Genomic DNA, 24,875 nt, shown 5'->3' with positions numbered 1-24,875 from the left:
AAAGTTTCATTTTGGATATGGGGTTTTGAGAGAATTTTTTTTATCTTGGCGGTGTCATTAACGCTATCGACTTGTTCGAAGAAAAGCTTCCAGGAGGTATGTTTTACCACTCTGGTAATCTTATTGTATTCCTTGAGCCGTGTGTAATACATATCCCAATAAACTTCCGCTTTTTTACGTCTTTTAAATAGTCTGCGGACCTCTTTCCCAATATTGCGAATCTCCCTGGTTATCCAGGGTTTTTCTTGGGTTGATTTCCTTTGCCGAAGAGGCCAGCTATCTTCGAAGGACCCCACCAGTGCAGTCGTAATCCTGTTGACATTTTCGTCAATGTCTTCTATGCTTAGAAAATCTAAATTGTCTTGCCTATGTCTTCTTCTGAGTAGCATTCCGAATTTTGTACAGTTGGTTTTCAACTTATTCCGGAAGCTTATCGGATTCCACGCTGTCCGTGCTATTCTAAACCTTATGTAGCGATGGTGAGAAAAAGAGTGTTCCATAATACCGTCCAATCCTGAACCTCATCGATTAAATTTTCCGAACACATCATCACATCTAATACCTCCTCCCTAATTCTATTAAAAAAGGTAGCGGTGTTATTAGGTAGTTACTCTGCCAGTGTTTGGCCCCATTTATTAGTGTTGGTTCTACCCCTCGAAATGTGGTGAGAGTTCGTATTGTACCCATTAGTACCTCGTGTTCTGTCTGTTTTGCTTTCCTCACCAGCCGTTGCAGCTCCGACGTGGGTGACGGTGTCGGAGAGTCGAAAAGCAGATGAAGTGATGCCAGGTATGCTCCACCGTCTCCCTGTCTCACCACTGTTGCATCCGACGTTGACAACTCTGGGGGAAATATATAATAAAAATTTTTATGACAAATAACGCATGTCCTCGGCCGAGTACCATTGTTAGCATAGAATAATTGATAGTTTATATGGTTCAGTCCAGAAACTTTGTTCCGGGTTGTCCATGGCTCCTGACAAGGCAAGTACAAATCGGGAGCTATACTTAATTCTAAACCAATTTTGATGGACCTCGACGGATGTTTTCAGATGGTTTATTAAACAATCCGTATCATATTTCGAGCAAATATGTTTATACGGTTGACAAATGACAACATTATTGCAAATTATCGAAAATCTGACGAACATATTTATGGGAGCTAAACCTAAATCTGAACCGATTTTGACCAAACTTCTTAGATATCGCGGTAGGCATCGAGGAAAGAGGTGTGCACAATTTTGCCCAAAAATGCGCTTGCAGTGACCAGTGAAAATCGGACGAAATAAATATATGACAGCTATATCTAAATCTGAACCGATTTCGATCAAACTTAGATATTGTGATAGTCGTAAAGGAAAGCGCTGTACAAAATTTTGGGAAGATTGGTCAATAAATGCGCTTGCATTCACCATAGAAGTGAAAATCGGGGGCAAATATATGTGGCAGCTATATCTAAATCTAGACCGATCTCTATGAAATTCACCAGTAATGTCGAAAGTCATGAGAAAATCTTTCCTGCCAAATTTGAATCGGTTAACAAATGAGCACTTTATTGCAATATTTCCCAAATCGGACGAACATATATAAGAGAGCTATATCTAAATCTGAACCGATTTCAAGCAAGCTTCACAGATATTGTGGAAGTCGTCGCAGAAAGAGTTGTACAAACTTTTGTGAAGATTGGTCAGTAAATGAGCTTGCAGTTGCTCAGTGCAGTGAAAATCGGGGGCAAATATATGTGGCAGCTATATCTAAATCTAGACCGATCTCTATGAAATTCACCAGTAATGTCGAAAGTCATGAGAAAATCTTTCCTGCCAAATTTGAATCGGTTAACAAATGAGCACTTTATTGCAATATTTCCCAAATCGGACGAACATATATAAGAGAGCTATATCTAAATCTGAACCGATTTCAAGCAAGCTTCACAGATATTGTGGAAGTCGTCGCAGAAAGTGTTGTACAAACTTTTGTGAAGATTGGTCAGTAAAAGAGCTTGCAGTTGCTCTAGGAGTGAAAATCGGGCGATATATATATATGAAAGCTATATCTAAATCTGAACCGATTTCTAAGAAATTAACCAGCAATTTTGAGAGTCATAAGAAAAGTTCTTCCTTCCAAATTTCGAGAGAATCGGTTGACAATTGACCAATTTATTGCACAATAACTACAAATCGGACGAACATATATATGGGAGCTATATCTAAATCTGAATCAATTTTTCCAAATTCAATAGGCTTTGTCTTAAGTCCGAAAAACATACCTGTACCAAATTTGAAGACGATCAGATGAAAACTGCGATCTGTAGTTTGTTCGTGAACAGACGGACAGACAGACGGGCATTGCTAAATCAAATCAGAAAGTGATTCTGAGTCGATCGGTATATTTATCAATGGGTCTATCTCTCTTACTTCTGGGTGTTACAAACAAATGCACTTAGTTATAATACCCTTACCACAGTAGTGGTGTAGGGTATAAAAAGCATTGATTGCAGACATTGGTTTTATTTTTTTTTGTCGTATGGGCGAGACCACTGTGCAATGCCCGGCTTTCGCGGCTAACATACTCAATGTCTGTGACGATAAAGTTAACTTAAAGTCGAAGAGACAAAAACTCATTAAATTTTCCGTGCAATGTTAACCCATAAAGAGAGCCATAATGAGAGAAACCCATAAATATAGTCCCATATTGACCATATTCGGTCAGAATATTGGGAGGTCCTATTGCAACTCATTGTTGCAAATTAAGGCGTTTTTCGTTGCAAACCCATGTTTTCGCGATTACTTTTTTCAAACACTATACAAATATCAATGACACAATAACGCTTTTATTAAAATTTTACCATAAGTAATAAGGGAATGTCCTACTGAATGAAATCATGTTTTTTTGCTTAAAGTCTATTATCTATAAAAAGTAATCCGCGAAAAATATCGCGAAAAGCGGACGTAGTACCAGCATTTACAGCGAAATCGGATAATAAATGCGGCTGTTATGGGCTTAAGCCCCTAAATTGACAGTTCGGTCTATATGGCAGCTATATCCAAATTAAGTCTGATTATGCCCAATATCGATCTTATTCTGTGTATGGAAAAAAATATGGTTCTGGACCAAATTTCAGCCCAATATCTTCAATTTGAAAGTAAATCCTGCCAAATTTGGTAGAAAAAGTCCAAAACAACAACGCTGCTCATGAGCATGATTTTACTCACTCGCGCTCAAGCATGAAGAAATTTAATTACATCACGGCCAAGCGTGACACCACAACTCTCGTGCTTATCTCTCATCTAAATCCCTCTTTTTTTGGCTTTGGACTTTTTGTCCTATTAACATTCCATTAGGGAACAGCGGGGTTACCATATCAAAAGGTGCTGTCCGATACAAGTTTTGAGCTTAATGATAAGGGACCTCCTTTTTATTGCCGAGTCCGAACGGCTTGCTGCAGAACGACAACACTTAGTTGAGAAGTTTACAGGGCTGATTACCTAATGGAATTACTTACTTTACAAGCGACGCGTCATGCAGACACGGAAAATAGCAGAAGCGGAAAATAGCACCTGAAGAAATTGACCTCCCCCGGCAAACCAGAGTGGTGCTGGCTCAATTACGATCCGGCGGATGCAGCCACCTCAACTCCTACAGAGCAAAGATTGATCCCAATGTGCAGGATGTGTGTCTTGATTGTGACATGGGACCACAGACACACTTCACCTGTTTACACACCCAATCACACTTCACCTGTTTGACTACGAAGAAAGCAATTGGCCGATCTGTGGTATGTATATAGCGCCAGGGTGGTCTCGTCAGCTTTGTGACACATAGTGGAATAATATTCCGATCTGCCCTCCGAACTGCGGCGGGCTGTCTCCTCAGTTCTCATGTGGACCATCTCCATCAGGAGACAAAGATCCTACCAGTGCGAAGACATAACTATTGGGTTGCCTAAAAAGTAATTGCGGATTTTTCATATAGTCGGCGTTGACAAATTTTTTCAACGGCTTGTGACTCTGTAATTACATTCTTTCTTCTGTCAGTTATCAGCTGTTATTTTTAGCTTGCTTTAGAAAAAAAGTATATTTGATTAAAGTTCATTCTAAGTTTTATTAAAAATGCTTACTTTCTTTTAAAAATCCGCAATTACTTTTTGGACAACCCAATATATGGTGTCTAAGCAATACCTTTTGGGCTGTTATCGCAGAGACCATCCAAATCATCATCTTGTGGATAGATATCCACCGCCCAGAAGCCTTAAAGTAAATCTACATGAACTAGAGCGTGAGGTTCAGCACTACAAGAGAGAACCTCTAGATCAAGCAGGTCTAGACAACATTCATGCAGACGCGGTAAATAGCTACCGAGTGAATGTAGTCGGCCTCCCATTGCACCTGAAGAAATTGCATCCCGGCAAACCAGAGTAGTTCCGGCAGATGCAGCCTCCTCAACTCCTACAGAGCAAGGATTGATGCCGAAGTGCAAGATGTATGTCCCGATTGTAACCTAGGACCTCACGATACACTTCACCTGTTTAACTGGTCAGCCAGACCCAGATCCCTGTGGACGCACCCCATCTTAGTCGCAGAGTTCCTGGGTCTTGACACTCAACAGAATCAAGCAGACCAAAGATAGAACACAACAACCTGTTTAATTGCTCAGTCAGACCTAATTGCCTCAGACCCAGAATCCTCTGGAGGCACCCGACCTTAGTCGCAGAGTTCCTGGATCTGTATATTCAACAGAACCAAGCAGACGAAAGATAAAATACAACACACTGCTCCAATAACAACATGTCATGAAAGCCGGTTGTACCTATCGGATTGGATCGATGGAGTCTTGCATCGGCAAGGGCTGCCGCCTCAGTGTACAAAGGGATAATCCTATGACATCGTATCTACTTCCTATGAAGATGTCCTCAGAGGCCCGGCGCGGCACAGCTGTGAGCACCACACAGGCTGGAACATCTGTGTGATGCTCATTGCTGTCACGACAGCATAGCTGCGAGTTACCGGGCGCGTCCTCAGGTTGCGGTTAGTGGAATGCTCTATACGGAGAAACTGCAACGGCAGCCACGGACGATCAGCGGTATCGAGCGGAGAGTCTCAGTGTGAGGTCGGCCGGCACCGGGTCTTGCACAAATACTGAGTGCCTATGATGCCCGATATGACAAGGCGAGTTATTGGCGCCTTTAAATAACCAATGGCCAACCTGTTTCCGCGACGATTGGTCCTTGGTACCGGAACGAGCTTACTCACCTACAGGAGCTTGACGAGGATTGCTACCTCCACATGCAATGTGGCTACAACAACATGCCCTCAGAGGACATGTAAAGGCATGCTGTATGTATGCTCTGTGTTCTGGACAGTTTGCCTTTTTACTGCTTATCTCGCTAACTTCGCTTTATAAGAACTCAACAGGGGTTCGTTGTCGGTGCCCCAAGACCTGTCTATGATCGATTTATGATTTTGTTTAACTACTCAAGCTATCGTAGACAATACTGGTCTGGGACATCAAGTTTAATTCTGTCTCGTCGAAATTTTGCCGTCAAAGGATAGCGAAGACGCTGGAAAAAGAAACAAAGATATCCGGAAATAGCATCTCTTTTTGGGGAACACTTCTTAAATTATGTATCTCTTTTGTACGTGCTCCCTAAAAAGGAGAAGTACTTGTATTCGTGTTTGTTTTTTCGAAGGCATTCAAACACAAAATAATTCTTGTTTAGATTTTCCTTTTGTTTTAATTTTGGCATAGCTAAAATTTTCTCTGCCATACACATTTCACATTTTCTTTTGTATTCTTTTTTTTCTCTCAACTTTTTAGGGTAATGAGTCTCCATCTTGTAAACATCAAGCCTGTTATGGCCATTTTGTGAGTCGTAATTTATAATGTAGTGAGGTAAGGTTGTCCGTTAAAAAGACTTCACAACCAACAAGTAAAGGGCTAATCTCAATTTTCCCAAACATTGTGGTGGTACTAGCCAGTCGGCAATTAAACAAAAGTCTTATTTGTCTAGGAAATCAATTTTGAGTTTTCCAAAATTAATTTATTTTATAACACCAGACTGTGTATTGGAAATGTATGATTTATATGGTTTCTCATGTCTCATTGTAGAAGTCTCGCCCCCGGTTAAATGAGCTAATCGGTGGAACAACATCGGCGACTATTAGCTATGCCAACATTGTACAGCCTCAGGTACAACAGCAGCAGAAAATAACAACTACCACAACTCCACAAACTAATGGCAAGTTAGCTACAATAAAGACGCAGGCGTCTTTGGAAACAGCATCATCAACGCCAGCAACATCTACTACTACTCTCAAACATGTTACAGCGCAATCTCTGGCAGCAAATGCGGCAGCAACTCAGAACAAGAAAGTAGCAAACGTCTGTGTGGTAAGGCCACAATTGCAACAGCAGCAGCAACAACAACACCAGCATGTGATAACCTCCTCCTGTGCAAGCTTGGAAGGAGAACTTAAATCAATATCGCCTCCGCCGCTTTACACACCAACACCATCATTATGGCAGACACCATTATTGATAGAAGCGCCACAGCCGGTCAATCACACTCCCGCTCCAACATCAATATCACCACAGAACTCTCCATTACCGTCATCGCCGCCGACATTGTGCTCAGCATCAGCGGCGACGGCCGGAAATTCTGTTGGTCAAAACCTAGGCAGCACTACTCTGTCTATGCCCACGACGTCCACCACCCCGACGGCAATGGCTAAGGTAGCACCCATAGTGGTGCATGCACCTCCGTCTCCTGCTATTTCACCTCCTGCTTCATCGACAACGATGATGATGACAACAACGATGACGACGAATTCCTTAACATCGTGTTTGCCACCATCAAAATTTCACAACACAACATTGGCTCAACATTTGCAGAAGGTTGAGTGTCTGAAGAAACCCAAAAAGTCTGTACAACCAATGGCCATACCACCTCCGCCACAATTTTGTGAAGATTTGAAAGGAGTTGGCGCTGGTGGTAAAGTTCATCATGGGAAAACTAGCGTCGATCATATAGTGGTGGATGGTGACAAGACGATGAAGTCTTGCATACATTCCGAAAGTGAAGAACTCAATGAAATTCCTGTAAATGTTATATTTCGTATGGCACTGATGCCACAACAACAGCAGCAGCAACAGCAGCCACAGTCGCCGCCGCAGTTGAATGAAATCAAGAGTCAAAAGCATACAAATACTAAAATCATAGCTACCATACCCGCCAACAAAACGATATCACCTTCATTAGCAACATCATCGCCGCCACAAACCAAATCGAATGTTAATAGGAAAGTAACAACCACAACCTCACCCGCCTCGAGAATAACCAATGTTCAAGTAATCAGCACGTCTTCCAGGCAGCAGCAGTTGCAGTCGCAGCAGCAACAGCCAAGTAAATCGAAGCAATTGCCTGCAGCACGAGAGCAACAAAATGGAGACCATCAACAAAATGAAATTGAAAATTCAGAACCTCCTCCTACACCCCCGGTGGATAACCCAGAGAAGCCTTTGACGAAAATCAAAAATTCCAAATCGAATACAACATCGTCTGCAAGCACCCGCAAATATATGTCAAACAAAACTGCTGGGTCTTCGTCGCACTTCTCACTTCCATACTTTTATGCTAACGAGGCTCTGGCAACTAGTTGTAATGCCTCCAAAGGGGCTGTGGCCGTTGTGAGATTGTCCCATAATCACGAGGATGAGGAATTATCGGCTGATCTTTCACATTTAGCCTCTCCCATCGATTTGCCATATTGTCTACAGAATTATTGGTTTAATTCGTATGAATGGCGTCAACCTCTTGTTGCTGCTGACAAAGTATTGAATCGTTCTGCTGTGCGCGAGGAACGCATTGCTTCGTATAAACAACAATTGCGTAGGCAAGCAATGCAATTGTTGTCCACAAGATCTCTGCAGAAGTTGCCGTTTCATGCGGCGCGAAGACGCTTGGTGTGTGTGGATCGTTTGCTGAGGAAATACTATAAACAAAATGAGAAAGGGTAAGTGCATCATATTCTTAGGTTAGACAGAGCTTTCGCTTGGAAGTAGGAGTTTCTACAAAGAAGATAGGGGAATGTTTTCCATATTCCATATACACTCGGAGTATGACTATTTCCATATACACTCGGAGTATGACCATTTCCATTTACACTCGGAGTATGACTTGATTCCTTTTAGATATGTGCAGCATGACATTAAAACGGAAGGGTTTGACATATGGTTTTCTCAAAAGATATGACAGTTGTGCCTTGGTCTCATTTTATGTTTTTAAATACTAAGAAGGAGCCAAGAATTAATTCTAACGACCATCGTAAACTATCCCCAAATATCTTAAAAGAAGAAGGGGCACTTTGCTGAGTTATCAGACCTGACCTGCGGGTCTGATGTACTCGGATGGTATCGATATCGCTTTCATTCAACCTCGAAAGTCGACTGGACCGGAAGGAATATTGCTCTCGAAAAATTGTCAGCGGTGGTTTCCCCTTACTAATGTTAGCTACATTTGTGAGGTATCTTGCCATGTTAAAACTTCTCTACCAAGTGGTGTCGCTATGCAGCATTCCGTTCGGACTTGGCAATAAAAAGGAGGTCCCTTATCACAGAGCTTAAACAATAATCGGACTGCACTCATTGATATGAGAGAAATATCCCCTGGAATGGTTATGAGAAATTGAATAGTAGTATACTACAGAAGAGAAGAGAAGAGTAAGCCATTTCGGCTCCTTGAGATTTAAAAAGCTGTATTCTGCTGTATTATGTGGCGAATAGATGGCGAGAGGTTAGGTTGGCTTCCATCCCAAAACGTGGGAAAAGCAAGCCACTCCCTGCTCAAGGTCTACAGGTAAATAAGTCTCGCATCCTTCGGTTTAAATAACCTGGAGTTACTATTGGACAACACATTATAACTAAGCAGCTGCCATCATGCATACACTAAGGGCAGAGCTGGCAAACTATCGATAATCAAGACATTCGATATTTCTGATGATAAATATCGATGGTATAGGCACTAGCGTTAATTTCCCATCACCTATATATCAAACAAAAATCAGAAGTAATAATCAGGAGATAGATTTATATAACAATGCACAGAGATAGCGATCTTGGTTGTTGTTGTTGTAGCAGATTGTTGTGTTCTATCTTTCGTCTGCTTGATTTTGTTGAGTGCCCATATCCAGGAACTCTGTGACTAAGATGGGGTGCATCCAGAGGGATCTGGGTCTGAGTCGAGTGGGTATGGCTGGGCAGTTAAATTGGTGACGTGGTCGCTGGTTACAATCGGGACATACCATCAATCCTTGCGCTGCAGGAGTTGAGGCGATTGCATCTGCCCTAATTGTAAGCCAGAACTACTCTGGGGTCCGGGGGCGTCACTAATCCTGGGGCTGAGGAAGCATGACTTCGAAATGCTGATAGGAGTTTACACTAGTTATGGCAAAGCCAGATCACCGACATCGCGCTAGACACAAGAAGAGGCGGACTTCTGCAGGAGTTGAAAAGGGTCGGGCAACTCTTGTGTCATTTGCGAGGTGAATACACAGCATACCCAGTGAGAAAAGGCAGCGACTTCGAGGTCTGATATCATTCCTTGTTTTCCATCCGCAAGGCCTGGTCTCCTAATTCAATGTTTATACTTTTTAACATTGAGTGACATTGCCAGGTTAGTACTTGCCTAGACGGGAGAGGCTTCCTTTGTCAATCTTTTAGAAGCTGCAAGCTAGTCCTCTCGAAAGTTTCATTTTAGAAGGGACCCATTAGAAGGCCTTAAAGCGCTGGTGTCAGGTCTGATTTAAGCAGGCCCTACGAGTTTTCCACTGTGTAATAGATGAAAACTCTCCGCACCTGGATTCCTTCCAGGGCCATATCGGTTTATATTTGAATATAGCTTACCTGAAAACCCAGCCTATCCAATTTGAGTTATTGAAACCTTCACGTTTACTCAATTCGGAAATGCCAAACTTTTATTCACCCCTTTTTGTATTTTGCTGAAGACTTGTACTCATAATATCTAGTGATCTTTTTTCTTTCAGGCTGCCGGCTAATGTGAAGTGCTGTAGTTTCAATGGCTGCAACGACAACTCATTGGAAATGGCCACACATTGTCAAAAACATATCGTCTTGAGTGCTGGCAAAGAAATTTTCCTACCATGCACAGCTAAATTTGCCGATAATACACAATGTAGAGTACCAGTATTCGATATAACGCACGATTTACCATTGTGTTTGGAGCATGCCAGAAAACGAGATGCCTACAATCGGCTTGTGTATGAGCAAAAACCCCGTAAACTATCCACAAACGCAGCAGCATCGATATTTATAACTGAAGCTGCGGCAAAGGGAGTGACGGTAGCGGCGACAAAGAAACAAAAAACCTTGACAATGGGCTATAAACGGACAATTAGTGTAGCGGTTAATCAACAGCCAACGCAAGGTCGTAAGCGAAAGCCTGGAACTGGTAATCCAGTTGGTAGACCCTTGAAAAGGCCTAAGAAATTAAATGAACAGTTGTCTAATTCTGCTGCTGTCACCGGCGCCACCACAGTGATAACATCAACGACTGCTCCAACTCAACACATGCCACGCTTAACGTCAACGAACGGCCTTAAGCGTAATGGCAGTACCACATCATTGGAATCGATAGCCAGCAATTCACAACATTCAACAATGTCGTCCAGTACCTCGCAACAGCAACAGCAGCCGCAGTTCTATACCAACATGGCTACCAATGGATCTTCTCCCACTGCTGCTGGTCAAACAGCATTGCCACCACCCGCTTTGGCTCCCCTTAGCACAGGATTTATGGCTAATAATTCTTTGCCGCAACACCTGTTCAGTTTTGGGCATGATAATGCTGGCCACCATATAAACAACAAACATTCCTCCACCATTTCGCCGACAACGGAATTCAAAGATTTTATTTCCAATTTAACATTTGCCCCACAGAAAACCACAGCATCATCTGCAGCAACAGTGGCTTCATATCCTACTATGGAATCCACTGATGCTAATTTCGTTAATACAAATTCCAATTCGAACTTTACATCGTCCGGCATGGGCTCCACTACGTCCCTTCCAACGGCAGATGATTTTCTCACTCAGGATATGCTGAGCATATGTGAGAATAGTTCCGCTAGTTCTGTGGATACTGGTTTGGGTGGCCTAAGTGATCCAGAACTAATGTTAGGTGGCCCCGATGGAGGTTAGTTTCAAGAAATAGTTATGAACAAAATCATGGATTTATTTGATTTTTTTTTTCTTTTCTTTTAGATGATATGCCTTTGGGAGATACTCATTTATTGGAAGAACATGATTTGGCTAATGTTTTGAATTCTTTGCCGGAAGATGCATTTAAGGAATTATTCGCAACAGGTAAATATGGGAAATAATAGGTACATATATGCAATAACATACTGTGTTTTGTGGAAAATAAAGCACTAGTTTGAGTAGTTGATAAGTTAGAACGCCATCCGCTACAAAATTTTGTTCCAGCATGTATATGAGGTTCCTTTTGAGGTATAAGGTTAAATTATATCTCTGAAGATTGGAACTTCATTGGGTGCGAGCTGAATCTGGAAATAAACAGGGTAGTCAATGAACAAAGAGAAATTTGTGGCTGAAACACTTCGATAGAAGTGTAACTTAAGTAACGGTTTAGTCATTTCCGAATCCCGGTAAATGCGAAGATAAGACCTCGAACATTTTTGGCGACGTTACTATGACTTATCCGAAGAAATGCGCCAGTTTGTTCAACGGTCATTCATTGCATATCCCGTGAGTAACAGTGCTAGGAGGAGAGCCATTCGTTGTTTCCGTAATCTCCGATTCCATGGACAGACGTGGACGAAGCTACGAATGTCATCCTTGGCGCCAAGTCATCCAAGACGTTGGACCCCGACGGAATCTCTTACAAAAATGCTCTCTTTCAAAGTCCTCAACCTGGCTTTGAAGACTTTTATAGTAACCGATGTTTGGAAGATGGGCAAAGTCATCTTGCTACTGAAGCCTGGAAAGGACCAGAGAAAGGGGGGCCGATGATATCACCGCACACATTTGCCATTTAATTGTACAGAAGAACAAAAAGGCAGCAAGAGCCGACGGGTTACCCGCTGAATAAATAAAGACCGGAGGTGACACGCTGATAACGCGTATTCATCAGCTTATCTGACTAGAAGAACGCATACCCGATAATTAAAACCTCCGCATTCTATGGTGCTGTGAGCACCACACAAGCTGTAACATTGAGATCCGATCTGTGTGGTGTTCATTGCTGTCACGAGAAGCTTAGCTGCGAGCTACCGGGCGCGTCCACAGGTTTCGGATGCGCCATACAGAGTAGCTGCAACGGTAGTCTCGCACAATCAGCGGTATCGATTGGAGAGTCTCAGTGAGAGATCAGATGGCACCGGCTCTGGCACAAATACTGAGTGCCTACGATGCACAATATGACAAAGCGTGTTATTGGCGCCTTTAAATAGCCAATGGCCGACCTGTTCCCGCGTCGATCAGTCCTTTGGACCAGAACGAGCTTACTCACCTACAGGAGATTGACGAGGATCGCCACCTCCACATGAAAATGTGGTTACAACAATAACGGAGGAATTAGTCTCCTCCCCATCGCATACAAGATACTCTCGAACGTACTGTGTGAAAGATTAAAACCTAAAGTCAATGATATAATTGGGCCCTATCAATACGGCTTTAAACCTGATAAATCTACCATTGACCAGATATTCACACTGCACCAAATCCTGGTGCTTTCGATACCCCTATGTGTTCAAAGGTGTTTCCAGCCATGTCTGAGTTTGGTATCCCTACAAAATTTATTAAGACTGCAGGATGACACTTGTTGATACACGCTCTTCAGTAATAATAGGAAAGAATCTCTCCGAACGATTTAATACCAAACGAGGTTTCAGACAAGGAGACAGCTTATCGTGTGATCTCTTTAATAACCTACTGGAGAAGATTATACGAGATGCAGATGTGAATAGATATGTCTCACTACTCACAATTGAACACATGCTACTCGCCTATGCCGACGAAATCGATATCATAGGTCGGTCACCGGAAGTAGTAATTGCAGCCTTTGAAAGAATCGAAAGAGAGTCAGGGAAAATGGTGATAGGACGAAATGGATAGTTTCAACTCCCAAAACGCTTTGTACAACTGATCAGATAAAGAAAATTGGAAAAGTTGGGAACTACAACTTTGAGATAGTCAGTAATTTTGCCTAACACGCCGCCGTAACCGAAACGAATGACAAGGTTTGAAACAAAGCAAAGAATAATACTGGCAAACAGATGCTACTTTGGATTAAGTAGGCAGTATAAAAACAAGGCCACTTCTCTAAGTTAGCTAAACGGAACATTTATTTATCGTGGGGATAAACCTCTTGTTAAAAAGTTTGTTTTTCTCGTACACTTTTAAGGATTAAGAAGATATGGCAGCTTTACGCAGCAATCAACAAATGGAGTGTTCACGTACTCAAAAATTTGCTCAAACTTTTACGTAAAGTCGTTCGTTTTTTAGTAAAAGAGTGTGTGAAAGTGAAAAACATTTGGACAGTTTTCTTAATGAAAGGTTGCAAATTTCTTCTGGTTGCTTTTCCCCCCCGCGGACGTTCTTAGTTTTTGTTAATTGTTACTGTATAAGTATATATTATGCAGCAATCAGTAAACAAAACACAGCTGTATTTATGGCGACTATCGTTAGGATAAGCAATAAGCATATATTCAGAAAACCAAATTTCTTTAACCAGTAGCAGGATTCAAAAACATACAAGTGGAAAGGCCCCATGAACATCATTAAGATTGTAAAAATCTGCCTACTGTGAATGTTAACAAAAGTTAGTAAAAATGTTTTTCTCTTACAAAATTCAGCATATTGGCACATCCCCGTATTATTTTTTCGTTTTATTTCACATCTTTTCCAAATACGGCTTGAAATATTTCAATTTTGTATATTTTATTAATTCAATTGAAATATGAACAAACGCACATTGCAAGCAAATATGAAAAACGTAAACAACGGGATAACTATGAGAACCACACAGGCTGGAACTTTGAGGTCCGATCTATGTGGCGTTCATTGTTATCACGAGAAGTTTAGCTGCGAGTTACAGGGTGTGTCGACAGGTTGCGGATAGTGGAATGCTCTATACGGAGTAGCTGCAAATGAGCTCGCGGACAATCAGCGGTATCGAGTAGAGAATCTCAGTGAGAGGCCGGCCGGAACTGGCTGATATCGATACGATGAAAGGAGAATGAGACACTCGGCCTGAATGTGTCTAATTTCAGAATACCGCAATCATCTAACCTAACTTTTCGATTTCATTCACAATAGATGTTCATCAGTTGTAAAAAGGATAATGTGGCAACCCTTTAATCTTTTATTTTTGCTCCTTAATAATAATCACAGTAATTTTATTTATTTTTTTTTTTTCGTTTTTTTCAGTCCATCAAGATGAAAGTGATGAAATTGAACGCGCTATAGAACTTGCCGACAAACACTTGAAAACGTTGCAACAAACGATAGGTTCCGAATTGGGCGATTTTCTAGACTTCAGTGATGACATGCTAATGGACAGTAATGATATGTGTAATGTTGCCACAGTGGGAGCTCCAAATGGTATTCTAGACAATGCAGGAACTTTGTTTAATGGCATTGCAGCAGCAGCAGCCAGCGCAAGTGTGGTCAACATGAATGCCGCAGCAGGCGTTGCAGTATCAAAGGATATAAGAGGATTAGTGCAGACGTAAATAAGAGTTAACATAAGTAATAAGAAATGAGAATGGGAATGAGAATGGTACGTACGAAGCTTGAGATGAGACAGCGCCCGATTGAGAGAAATTTTAATTTTATGAAACATAATCTAATTTTTATAATACATAATACATTTTTAAATTGTATTCGAATTAAATGTATTTTTTCACCTTTAGGATGCCAATATTAGGGCCATCTTAAAATTTTCTAGTTTTTCTAAGTTCACACAAAATGAAATTGTGAAAATTTGTGTATTCGCTTCTTTTCTTTCAAAAGATTTCAAAAAGAAACTATCTAAAAATAATGTATTTTTTTGTTCAAAACGCTTATTTTTTTAATTTTTTTTATTATTATTATTATTTGTAATTATATAATTATTGTAGTTATTATTTATAGGAATTTCATGTGTGAAAAAGTAAATATAACAAAAATTCTATAAAACAAAGTTTAAATAAGCAGAAAAACTGAACTTTTATGCTAAAAATTATAACAAAAAAAAAATTATTGCTTTACAATATTTTAAAGAAATCAACGTGAAAATATATGAAATTTAATTATTTTATAAAAAAAATCCACAAAATTACATGTCTTTGTTTTTCATTCATTACATTGGAAGAAAAAAGATAACAAAATAAGGCTTGCTCATTAAATAAATTTTATTTATGTTTTCTATTTATTTTGAAAATTTTCTAGTATTCTTTTAAGTTTCTAAAACATTTGAAAATATTTGAAATTAGTATTTAATAACAACAACAAAAGGCTATCTAAACAAATTAAAACTTTATAGTAGGATATTTAAAATTCCATAATTAACAAAAAAAATAGTATACACACAGAAAAGTTTTTAAAACTTGTCCAATGATGTTTACTTTTTTTCAAAACCTAAAACCCGTATGGGGGTTTGAATTATTGGTTAAATTTTGTCCAGAAAAGAGCATAGTTTTTTATATTTTTCTATTCAATCAAGCTCCCCTATTTAATTAGACTTTTCCGTTTTTTTTATTAAATTTTATTGTAATATTTTTTCTTATGATTATTTTATTAGTTTTAGCATCGTAACTGATCAAATAGTACTACATACTACTTATCAACCACACTATTTACAAGGGATTTATATTATATTTTTCGTAAACTTAAAACAAAAAGAATAACAAAAAAAAATGTTTAGATTATAATTTGTGTGACACCGCTTATTGTATTAATTGGATTAAATCTAATTAAAATTTAAAACAACAACAACAAAATATACTTTATTCCTAGGAAACAAATTTAATTTCTTTTATTTAATTTGTTTAGAACTTAAACCAAGTCTTAAGCACAAATATCTTCTCACATAGTCAGGTCGTCATTAAATCTGTGAAGAACGTTTTTCTGAAGTTATTAATCGCCCTCTACTGACGCAGATCTCTTATAGGGATCCCAAGTTGAGACGAAAAGTCGACTTTAAGACTTTTCGACTTTTATCAAAATAGCAAAAGTGGATTTTTCGACTTTTGCAAAAGGTAGACGTTTCGACTTTTTCTTTGTATTTTTATAAAGGGGAATTATTAGGAAGAAAAAGAAAATGCAAAATTGGTACCAATATAATCCGGCCTCTCGATCATCGTTGTTCGGTTCCTAGAAGCTTTAATTTTCGCTGATTTGACAGAAGTTTGGTATGTAGAATAAAATTATGCCCTTCCACTAAATTTATTTTGTATAAATTTTTAGCAGAATCTATGGTGGTGGGTTCCTAAGATTCGGGCCGGCCAACTTTGGCACGCTTTTACTTGTTGTAATTGAAATAAAGCTTGAAATGTTCTACATTACCTAGAGGACTTTCATCATCACATCTCTTTTATTGGACATATGAGCAACGAACTTTTATTCCTTAGCACTTCCTCTATAAAACCCCAAAAGAAACACAAAATTATCTCTATTTTATCTGATTTTATGTATCCGGCATTATCAAAGAGCATTTTTCCAAAATGAAATTAAACAAGAAAACAGACCGCCTTCACTAAATCGGAGTCTATCTATTCTAAATTCCATCTAGACTTTGCTAAATTCGGTGCAAAAGCTCTATTTGTGTATTTGTTACCCTTATATTGGAGCTACGTTCGATTCGTCAAAGGATTGGAATTTACTTTTAACATTCTGAGGAAATGTCGCTTGCTAATTTTTAGACAAATATCTCTGTGCAGTTTTATTCCCCGTGCGGCTTTCTTTTGGACTATTCGACTTCAAAAGCGATTATTCGACTTTTTAATCATTGAAAGTCGACTTCTACTTTTTCACACAAAAAGTCGACTAATCGATTAGTTCAAAGTCGACTAGGATCCCTAATCTCTTAAACGAAATTGATGATTAGTTCAAAATTCATCTGTTCAGAGTGTCGGGCCAAAGATATACCAGAGCAGACTAGCTTGCAATTTAGGAGCCACCTTATACATCATAGGTTATTCTTTCAGGGCCTTGTAAGCTTATTCTATGAAATAAGGCTCGAAGAGCAGTGGATGACAGATGGTCACAAATAAGGAGCTGTGAATGGTCGAAATTATGTGGGCAATTCTAAATTTGAAGAGGGTTTGTTTTTGAAGCAGGAACTTCTGCCACTTGCATGGGGTGCGTTCAGAGGGATCTTGCATCCTTTATTGACCGAGTTTTTGTCATAGACTCTTGATACAGTAGATTTCTCATCCGACTCTGCAAAGCTGCAATTTGAGCAGCATGATAATTGTGAATGGACAAAGATGTAAATGAAGAAAAAGATGATTTTGCTACAATTAAACAAATTTTGTAATTTTTTTTTTTGCTTTTGAATTATACACTTTTTTACCAAAGTGTGTTTCGTCTTTGTTAATTTACTTGTGTTTTTCAATCTTTACCAGTTCTCTAAAGAAAGAAGAAAACTTCTGATTTCTATCGCCATTTTTTGAATTTTTACGACGAGTCATCTATTCTCTTCCACTGTCTATGGTTTTTGTTCGAAAATTAATTCCGTTCTGTAAATATTTGCTGTTTTTTTTTTTAGTACTGGAAAAAAGGTTTTCAGTGCAAATCAGTTTTGTTTGCCATGAGGTGGTAACGCCATTTGCCAACTTGTCAAAACAAAACGAAGAAAAAAGTGAATATATTTGTAAAATTAATAAAGAAAATTTGCAAAACATGTGTGGCCATAGAAGTCAAATAAAATTTATTAAGATTTGTGCACGAGTGGAGGCCACCATAGCGCAGAGGTTAGCATGTCCGCCTATGACGCTGAACGCCTGGATTCGCATCCTGGCGAGAACATCACAAACAATTTTTATCAGTGGTTTTCCCCTCCAAATGCTGGCAACAGATGTGAAGTGTTTCGTCATGTGAAAACTTCTCCTCAAAGAGGTGTCTCACTGCGGCTATAAAAAAGAGGCTCATTATCATTGAGCTTAAACTTGAATTGGACTGCACTTTTTGATACGTGGAAAATTTGTATTTTTACATGTACGAGTAATAATTGGTCTTAATTTTATATTGTCATTCACAATAGAAGTATTAGTACAGTAGTACAGGTGGCCACACTTTTTGTGAAAAATATATCATGGCAATCCTGACGACAGGTGTTCTACATAAAGCTGAGTATTCTGTTCAGCTTTTCAAGCTCAAGGCTGGTTGCTGTTAAATTCCGCTCGCGGAATAATAATTAAAATTTTCTTGACTAATCCGAAAGCAGAATAGAATACCAACCCTAAGCCTGCACTCGTAATTTATCCAGAACTTCGTTGTCCTGGGTAGATGTAATTTTCAAACAAATTTTATTGCACTTAAATATAAGCAGCTATTAATTAGTTGATGGCTTATGGGAACTTTACATGGCTTTGGCTTCTTTCGATTACCGTTTATTTAATTTTCTATTATTAGCTGTTTGCTTTGTTACAAAGCTGCCAGTTGCAACAAACAGAAATAAAGGACATTTGAGAAACAGGACAATTGTGAATGAACAAAAATGTTGTAAATTAAGAAAAGGGATGATTTAGCTAGAATTAGACCATGGCGAAATAACTAATTTTGTACAACAACCACAGATCATATGGTGCAGTCCGCCATCTCGTCATCAAGATGTTATTTCAAAAACATGTATGCGTGCGTGTGTACGTGTGCGTGCGTGTGCATATAAAGTAATTTCAAACAGCTTTTTTTTTTGTCTAAAAGCTGGTACTAAATTCGTTTTTCACAGTTGACAACACACGTCTTTCCAGATTACTATTTTGAAATGCCACAAAAATCTCAACGATATCATAATAATTTTATTAAATTATTTCAAAAATTATGAAGGAATGTCCTACTGAATGAAATCTATAAATTCTGTTCTTCAAAAGCTCTTATCTATAGATAAAAACAGCCTTATAAGTCTGTTCTTACCCTCTCCTGCAAATGTTTACTAAAAGGTACGCGAACAAGCCTATATTCTATCAAGAGTCTACTTATAACGGGACCTAGATACTAAAGAGAAGCATATTTTCGATTTTCTTTTGTTAAATGAAATCGATAATTTGTGAATACATCTTTTTTATTTCCAAATTCTACAGATGTATTGCAGATTGATATAATTTTATATGCCATTTTGCATTTCTATTGCCGTTAAGTTCACATACACAAAACAATTGTAATTGGAAATTAAGTATCATGATATATGATGTGAGCTGCAAATTTGCAATTTCTCTGTTATCGAAGTGTCAAATTTATTGTCCTCCTCTTTTCGCTCTCTTCCGATTACAAATAAAGTATGAAAACAATTTTCATTCAGTGTACATTGGTGAAAATGAACGATATTAAACAAAATAAGCTTCTTGAGTTATTTACTTTTATTTTAAAACAATTTTGCGTGAAAAGTGAAAAAAATTTAAACTAAAAATAAGTTTCCTCTCAACTCCAATAAGTGCATGTTTCAATTGAATCTAATAAAAATTATGGTGGTCATTACCCACTCAAAATGATAAACGAACTAAAGGAGTTTTATGTTCTACAAAAGTAAGTATTCAACAATTATTTAATATATTTTACAAATGTTAGGCCACCCCAAATGTTTGTACAATGCAAATGTGTGTCCACCGCAAATTTCAGCCAAGAGTACAACCCAAAAGAGAAGCTCCATTGTCTGCTGCTAGTCTGGTTATCCAAACAATATTTACAACTTTTCTTCTAGATCATTAACATGAAATTCGTGTAAACCTCTTGAAAAAGAAATACGATCTCCTGTCCCTTAATGAACCACCTTATCAATTTGTTTTAACAACAATTGATGTACAGGCCTACACAACGTTTTGATTTTTAACATATTGGTATCGGTTGTTGTTGTTGTAGCAGTTTGTTGTATTCTATCTTTCATCTGCTTGGTTCTGATTCAAGTCCCAGGAACTCTGCGACTAAGATGGGGTGCGTCCACAGGGACTAAGTCGAGTGTGTCTTGCTGGGCAGTTAAACAGGTGACGTGTATAGTGCGGTCGGCATCAATCCTTGCTCTGTAGGAGTTGAGGCGGCTGCATCTGCCGGCTCAATAGTATCGGAGGGGGTGGTTGGCTCAAATATTACCCCCGGAGCAGTAAAGCTATGAGCACCACACAGGCTGGAACATGAGGTCTGTGTGGTGTTCATTGCTGTCACGAGAAGCTTAGCTGCGAGATACCGATCGCGTCCACAGGTTGCGGATAGTGGAATGTCCCATACGGAGCAGCTGCAGCGGCAGCCGCGGACAATCAGCGGTATCGAGCGGAGAGTCTCATTGAGAGGTCGGGCGGCACTGGGTCATGCACAACTACTCAGTGGCTCTGATGCTCGATATGACAAGGCGAGTTATTGACGCCTTTGAATAACCAAAGGCCAACATGTTCCGCGGCGATTGGTCCTTTGGACCGGAGCGAGCTTACCCACCTACAGGAGCTTAACGAGGATCGTCATTCCCACATGAAAATGTGACTGCAACACCAACAACAACGCCCACTTTAGTTTAAATTCAAACACATACCCTTTGGCAAACATCAAGTTACTTGGCGACCTTAGTGTTTGACCCGTAACTCGTCTGGTTGCTGAATGGCATTCATTGTTAACCGCTTCTGCCTACTTGTGAATGCTTTTCCGCCTGATACGTTGCTTGATCTAGAGGCTCCCTTTTGCTCCCTCTTGACTGCAACCTGACGTCACTGCGCGGTGATTGCCTATTTACAAGAAGGTGCTTTGGATCGCTGGTGCGACAACAGCCCAATAGGCACTGCTTCGACAGCATATAAATGTGTCTTCACACTGGTAGGATCTTTGTCGCCCAATCGAGGTACTTCAGATGAAAACTGCGCAGACAGCGTGTCACAGTTCGTAGAGTAGCGTTTTGGCTGGTCAGAATTTTTTCCATTGCGTGTCGCATATGCGTTATTTTTGGGCAACAAGATATCTTTGGCAGCACTCCAATTGCTGCAGGCAAGTGAGATGAGGACTTTGTTTTAAGTCCATAGTGATTCTGCAGTTCGATTAGGAGGTTTTTCCGGCCATGTAAATAGGTAATTGGTGTTATGTGTAGGGCACCGTAGCGTAGAGGTTAGCACGTCCGACGTCCTCTGACGACATTTGTGAGGTACTATGCTATGTAAAAACTTCTCCCCAAAGAGGTGTCGCACTGCGGCATGTCGTTCGAACTCGGCTATAAAAAGAAGGCCCCTTATCCTTTAGCTTAAACTTGAATCGGACACCGGTCATTGATATGTGAGAAGTTTGCCCCTGTTCCTTAATGGTATGTTCATGGACAAAATTTGCATTTGGTGTCAGATATTGGGGATGGTATCGTCTAGCTTTAAGTTCAGTTTGCTACACCATCCGGATCTTAATTTGACCAGAGTTGCTCTGGTTTTCTTAGGTAGTTCCTCCCCATGTTGTTGTTGTTGTTGTAGCAGTGTTTTGTACACTCATCATATTTTATTGGTTGTGGGCGTCCACCAAGGATAAAATTTGGCTGTTACAATGAGGTCGCATTGGTAACAGAATTTTGAAAGCACGTTTTGCATGAAGAGTTTGTGTGTGGATCGGTGAAGTGTTATCGCATTTCATCTCTAAACATCCCTAAAAATCCAGATACTCCTCCTAACATGTCTCGGAGGAGTTTCCAACTCAGAGAGTTGGAAATTAGGGTGATTCCTCAGGTGGCAACTTGGAAGATACTGTTTGGAGAGTATCTCAATAAGATATAGGGAATGTTACGCCGTTAACTTTTACGTTGAACTGCCGACGTACTTCCGTTGTTCATGTAATTGTTGTTGAAGCAGTGTCTTGTACACTGAGGCGGCAGACCTTGCCGATGAAGGACAATCCGGTACGTTCAGCCGGCTGTCATGGAATTGTTCATGTAGTAAACAATGTAGGCCACGATTTGATGGCAGACATCTTTATTCAGAGCAGAACCTCCGGTCCCTAGCCAATACAGTTCCATACCAAACCCTGTCATCGTTATTAACTCACATGTATTCAGTTATCCCAAAATCCGATTCGAGAAGTCTGCCAGGAATCTGTATATTGTTCATGTAGTAAACCATGTAGGCCACGATTTGATGGCAGACATCTTTATTCAGAGCAGAACCTCCGGTCCCTAGCCAATACAGTTCCATAGCAAACCCAGTCATCGTTGGCAACTCCCATGTACTCATCCCAAAATCGGATTCGAGAAGTCTGCCAAGAATCTGTGTATTATATATGTCTGATATCCAATCGTGGGACCAAGAGTTTGGGGGATCACCCCAACCCCCAAAACACCCCCAATCAGGGTTTTTTTACTGACCACTGCAATATAGTGCTCAAATAAAAGGTATTTGGGTGTAGAATACTAATCTTATATCCAAATGTGAGTTCAAGTGGTTGTGGGGCCGCCTCTCCCTAACAACACCCTCCAAAGAGGACAATACGACCATAGCAATATAGGGCTCAAATGAAAGGTCTTCGGTAGTAAATCACAAATCTGTTATCAATATTCGGGACAAAGTGTCTGTGGGGCCACCCCACCCCCATAACACCACTAATATAGGACGCTGACCATTGCAATATGGGGCTCAAATAAGAGGTATTTCGGAGTACAATACGAATCTGATATCTATTTTCAGGGTCAAGTCACTGAGTAGCCTCCTCATCCTCCAAACACCCCCCAAACCGAACATGTTTGCCGACTATGGCAATATGGGGCTCAAATGAGAGGTATTTGAGAATAGACTACGAATCTGATATCAACATTCGGGACCAACTGTCTAGTGGACTTCCCATTTCCACCCTTATAACAACCCCCATATAGGACGTATACTCAAATTGTCTTGGTGAGCAACCAAGGCAATTTGAGTATACCCGAAACCGGACAAAATTGCTGACCTTGGCAATAAAAGGTTCAAATGAAAGGTATTTGAGATAAGAAAACGAATTTGATATTCAGTTTCAGGGCAAATGGCAATATGGGGTTCTACTAAATGATATAGAGATATATGGGAATAGAGCACGATGTTGATATATTTTCGGGGCTAAGTGTTTGGGGGACCACCCCACTCCCCAAAACACACCTAAATCGGCCATATACACCGACCATGTCAAAGGTTCAAATGAAAGGTATTGGGGAGTAGAGCACGAAATTGATACCTATTTTTGGTACTGACCATCGCAATATGGGGCTCAAATAAAGGTATTTGAGATGAGAAAACGAATTTGAGAACCAATTTTAGGCCAAGAGTTTGGGGGACGCCTATAAACTCTCCTTAAAGCAATGGCAATATGGGGTTTAAATAAATGGTATTTGAGAGAAGACCACGATGCTGATAATTTTTACAGGGTCAAGTGTCTGAGGGACAACCTCACCCCCAAAAAAAAACACCCCTAAATCGGACCCCATGAGAATATCAGGCTGATATAAAGTATTTTAAGAATGGAGTACATCTTACATTCAAACTTATTGGGTTGCCCAAAAAGTAATTGCGGATTTTTTAAAAGAAAGTAAATGAATTTTTAATAAAACTTAAAATGAATTTTAATCAAATATACTTTTTTTACATTTTTTTTCTAAAGCAAGCTAAAAGTAACAGCTGATAACTTACAGAAGAAAGAATGCAATATAGTCACAAGCTGTGAAAAAATTTGTCAACGCCGACAATATGAAAAATCCGCAATTACTTTTTGGGCAACCCAATAAATGACATTAAACCCTTCGAGCGAATTCGTAGTCCAATAAAGATCGTAAGGGATTCCGACAACCGCACTTATATTGTTATACATGCTACTATTTTCGTAGCATGGTATTTCACTAAAAGCTCTTTAATCATTGTTGTTGTTGTAGCAGTTTATTGCGATCTATCTTTCGTCTGCTTGATTCTGTTGAGTGTCAAGACCCAAGAACTCTGCGACTAAGATTGGGTGCATCCACAGGGATCTGGGTCTGAGTCGAGTGGGTCTGGCCGGGCAGTTAAACAGGTGACGTGTATCGTGCGGTCCCTGGTTACAATCGGGACATCCATCTTGCACGTCGGCATCAATCCTTGCTCTGTAGGAGTTGAGGCGACTGCATCTGCCGCAACGTAATTGAGCCAGAACTACTCTGGTTTGCCGGGGGAGGTCGATTTCTTCAACTACATTCACCCGGTAGCCCAATATCGCATCTGCTACCGTGTCTGCATGAATGTTGTTTAGACCTGCTTGATATGCCGCTTGATCTAGAGGTTCTCGCTGGTAGCGCTGAACTCTAGATCATGTAGATCTACCTTAAGGCTTCTGGAGTCTTGAGCTCTTTAATCGTGGAAAATAACTATTCAAAGGATAATTTTGTTCCATATAAAGTAAAAGAAGGCGCAGCGGAGCGGTCACGGTTCAGCTAGTCTATAATAAAATATACAGGGTGACCTTCGCACAATACTTACAAATGTTATGCATTAATCTCTTGAGTCAAACACATTTGGTTGGTATTAAACTGTTTAGTTGCAATTTCTAAAAAGCCTCTAAGAACACTTTTTGGGAAATCAGAGAAAGCTTCGTTACACTGAACGTTTCAATGGTAATGATTTTTAAACAATCCAACAACTTTAAACAAAAATCTCATATCCACATAGGTACAAAGTTTTTTCATTATAAACCAATGATAGA

The 24,875-nt window shown here is 39.8% G+C and overlaps 1 protein-coding gene across 2 annotated transcripts in view; it reads left to right on the top strand.

The window, feature by feature from the left end:
* The window catches only part of LOC106093528 (uncharacterized), a 66,738-nt gene extending 50,870 nt beyond the window's left edge, over positions 1-15,868 (top strand). For both annotated transcript variants that reach the window (XM_013260601.2, XM_013260594.2), the window contains 4 exons: positions 6,105-8,008; positions 10,037-11,205; positions 11,274-11,375; positions 14,460-15,868. In XM_013260601.2, the coding sequence (XP_013116055.2) occupies positions 6,105-8,008; positions 10,037-11,205; positions 11,274-11,375; positions 14,460-14,764 (3,480 nt within the window). In that variant the 3' untranslated portion in view covers positions 14,765-15,868. The remainder of the gene's footprint in view (positions 1-6,104; positions 8,009-10,036; positions 11,206-11,273; positions 11,376-14,459) is intronic.
* The last annotated feature ends 9,007 nt before the right edge of the window (positions 15,869-24,875 follow it).

Source organism: Stomoxys calcitrans, chromosome 2 (assembly GCF_963082655.1).
Source record: "Stomoxys calcitrans chromosome 2, idStoCalc2.1, whole genome shotgun sequence".
NCBI lineage: Eukaryota > Metazoa > Arthropoda > Insecta > Diptera > Muscidae > Stomoxys > Stomoxys calcitrans.
The sequence above is the reverse complement of the archived record's forward strand: the minus strand, read 5'-3'. Positions and strand labels throughout refer to the sequence as shown.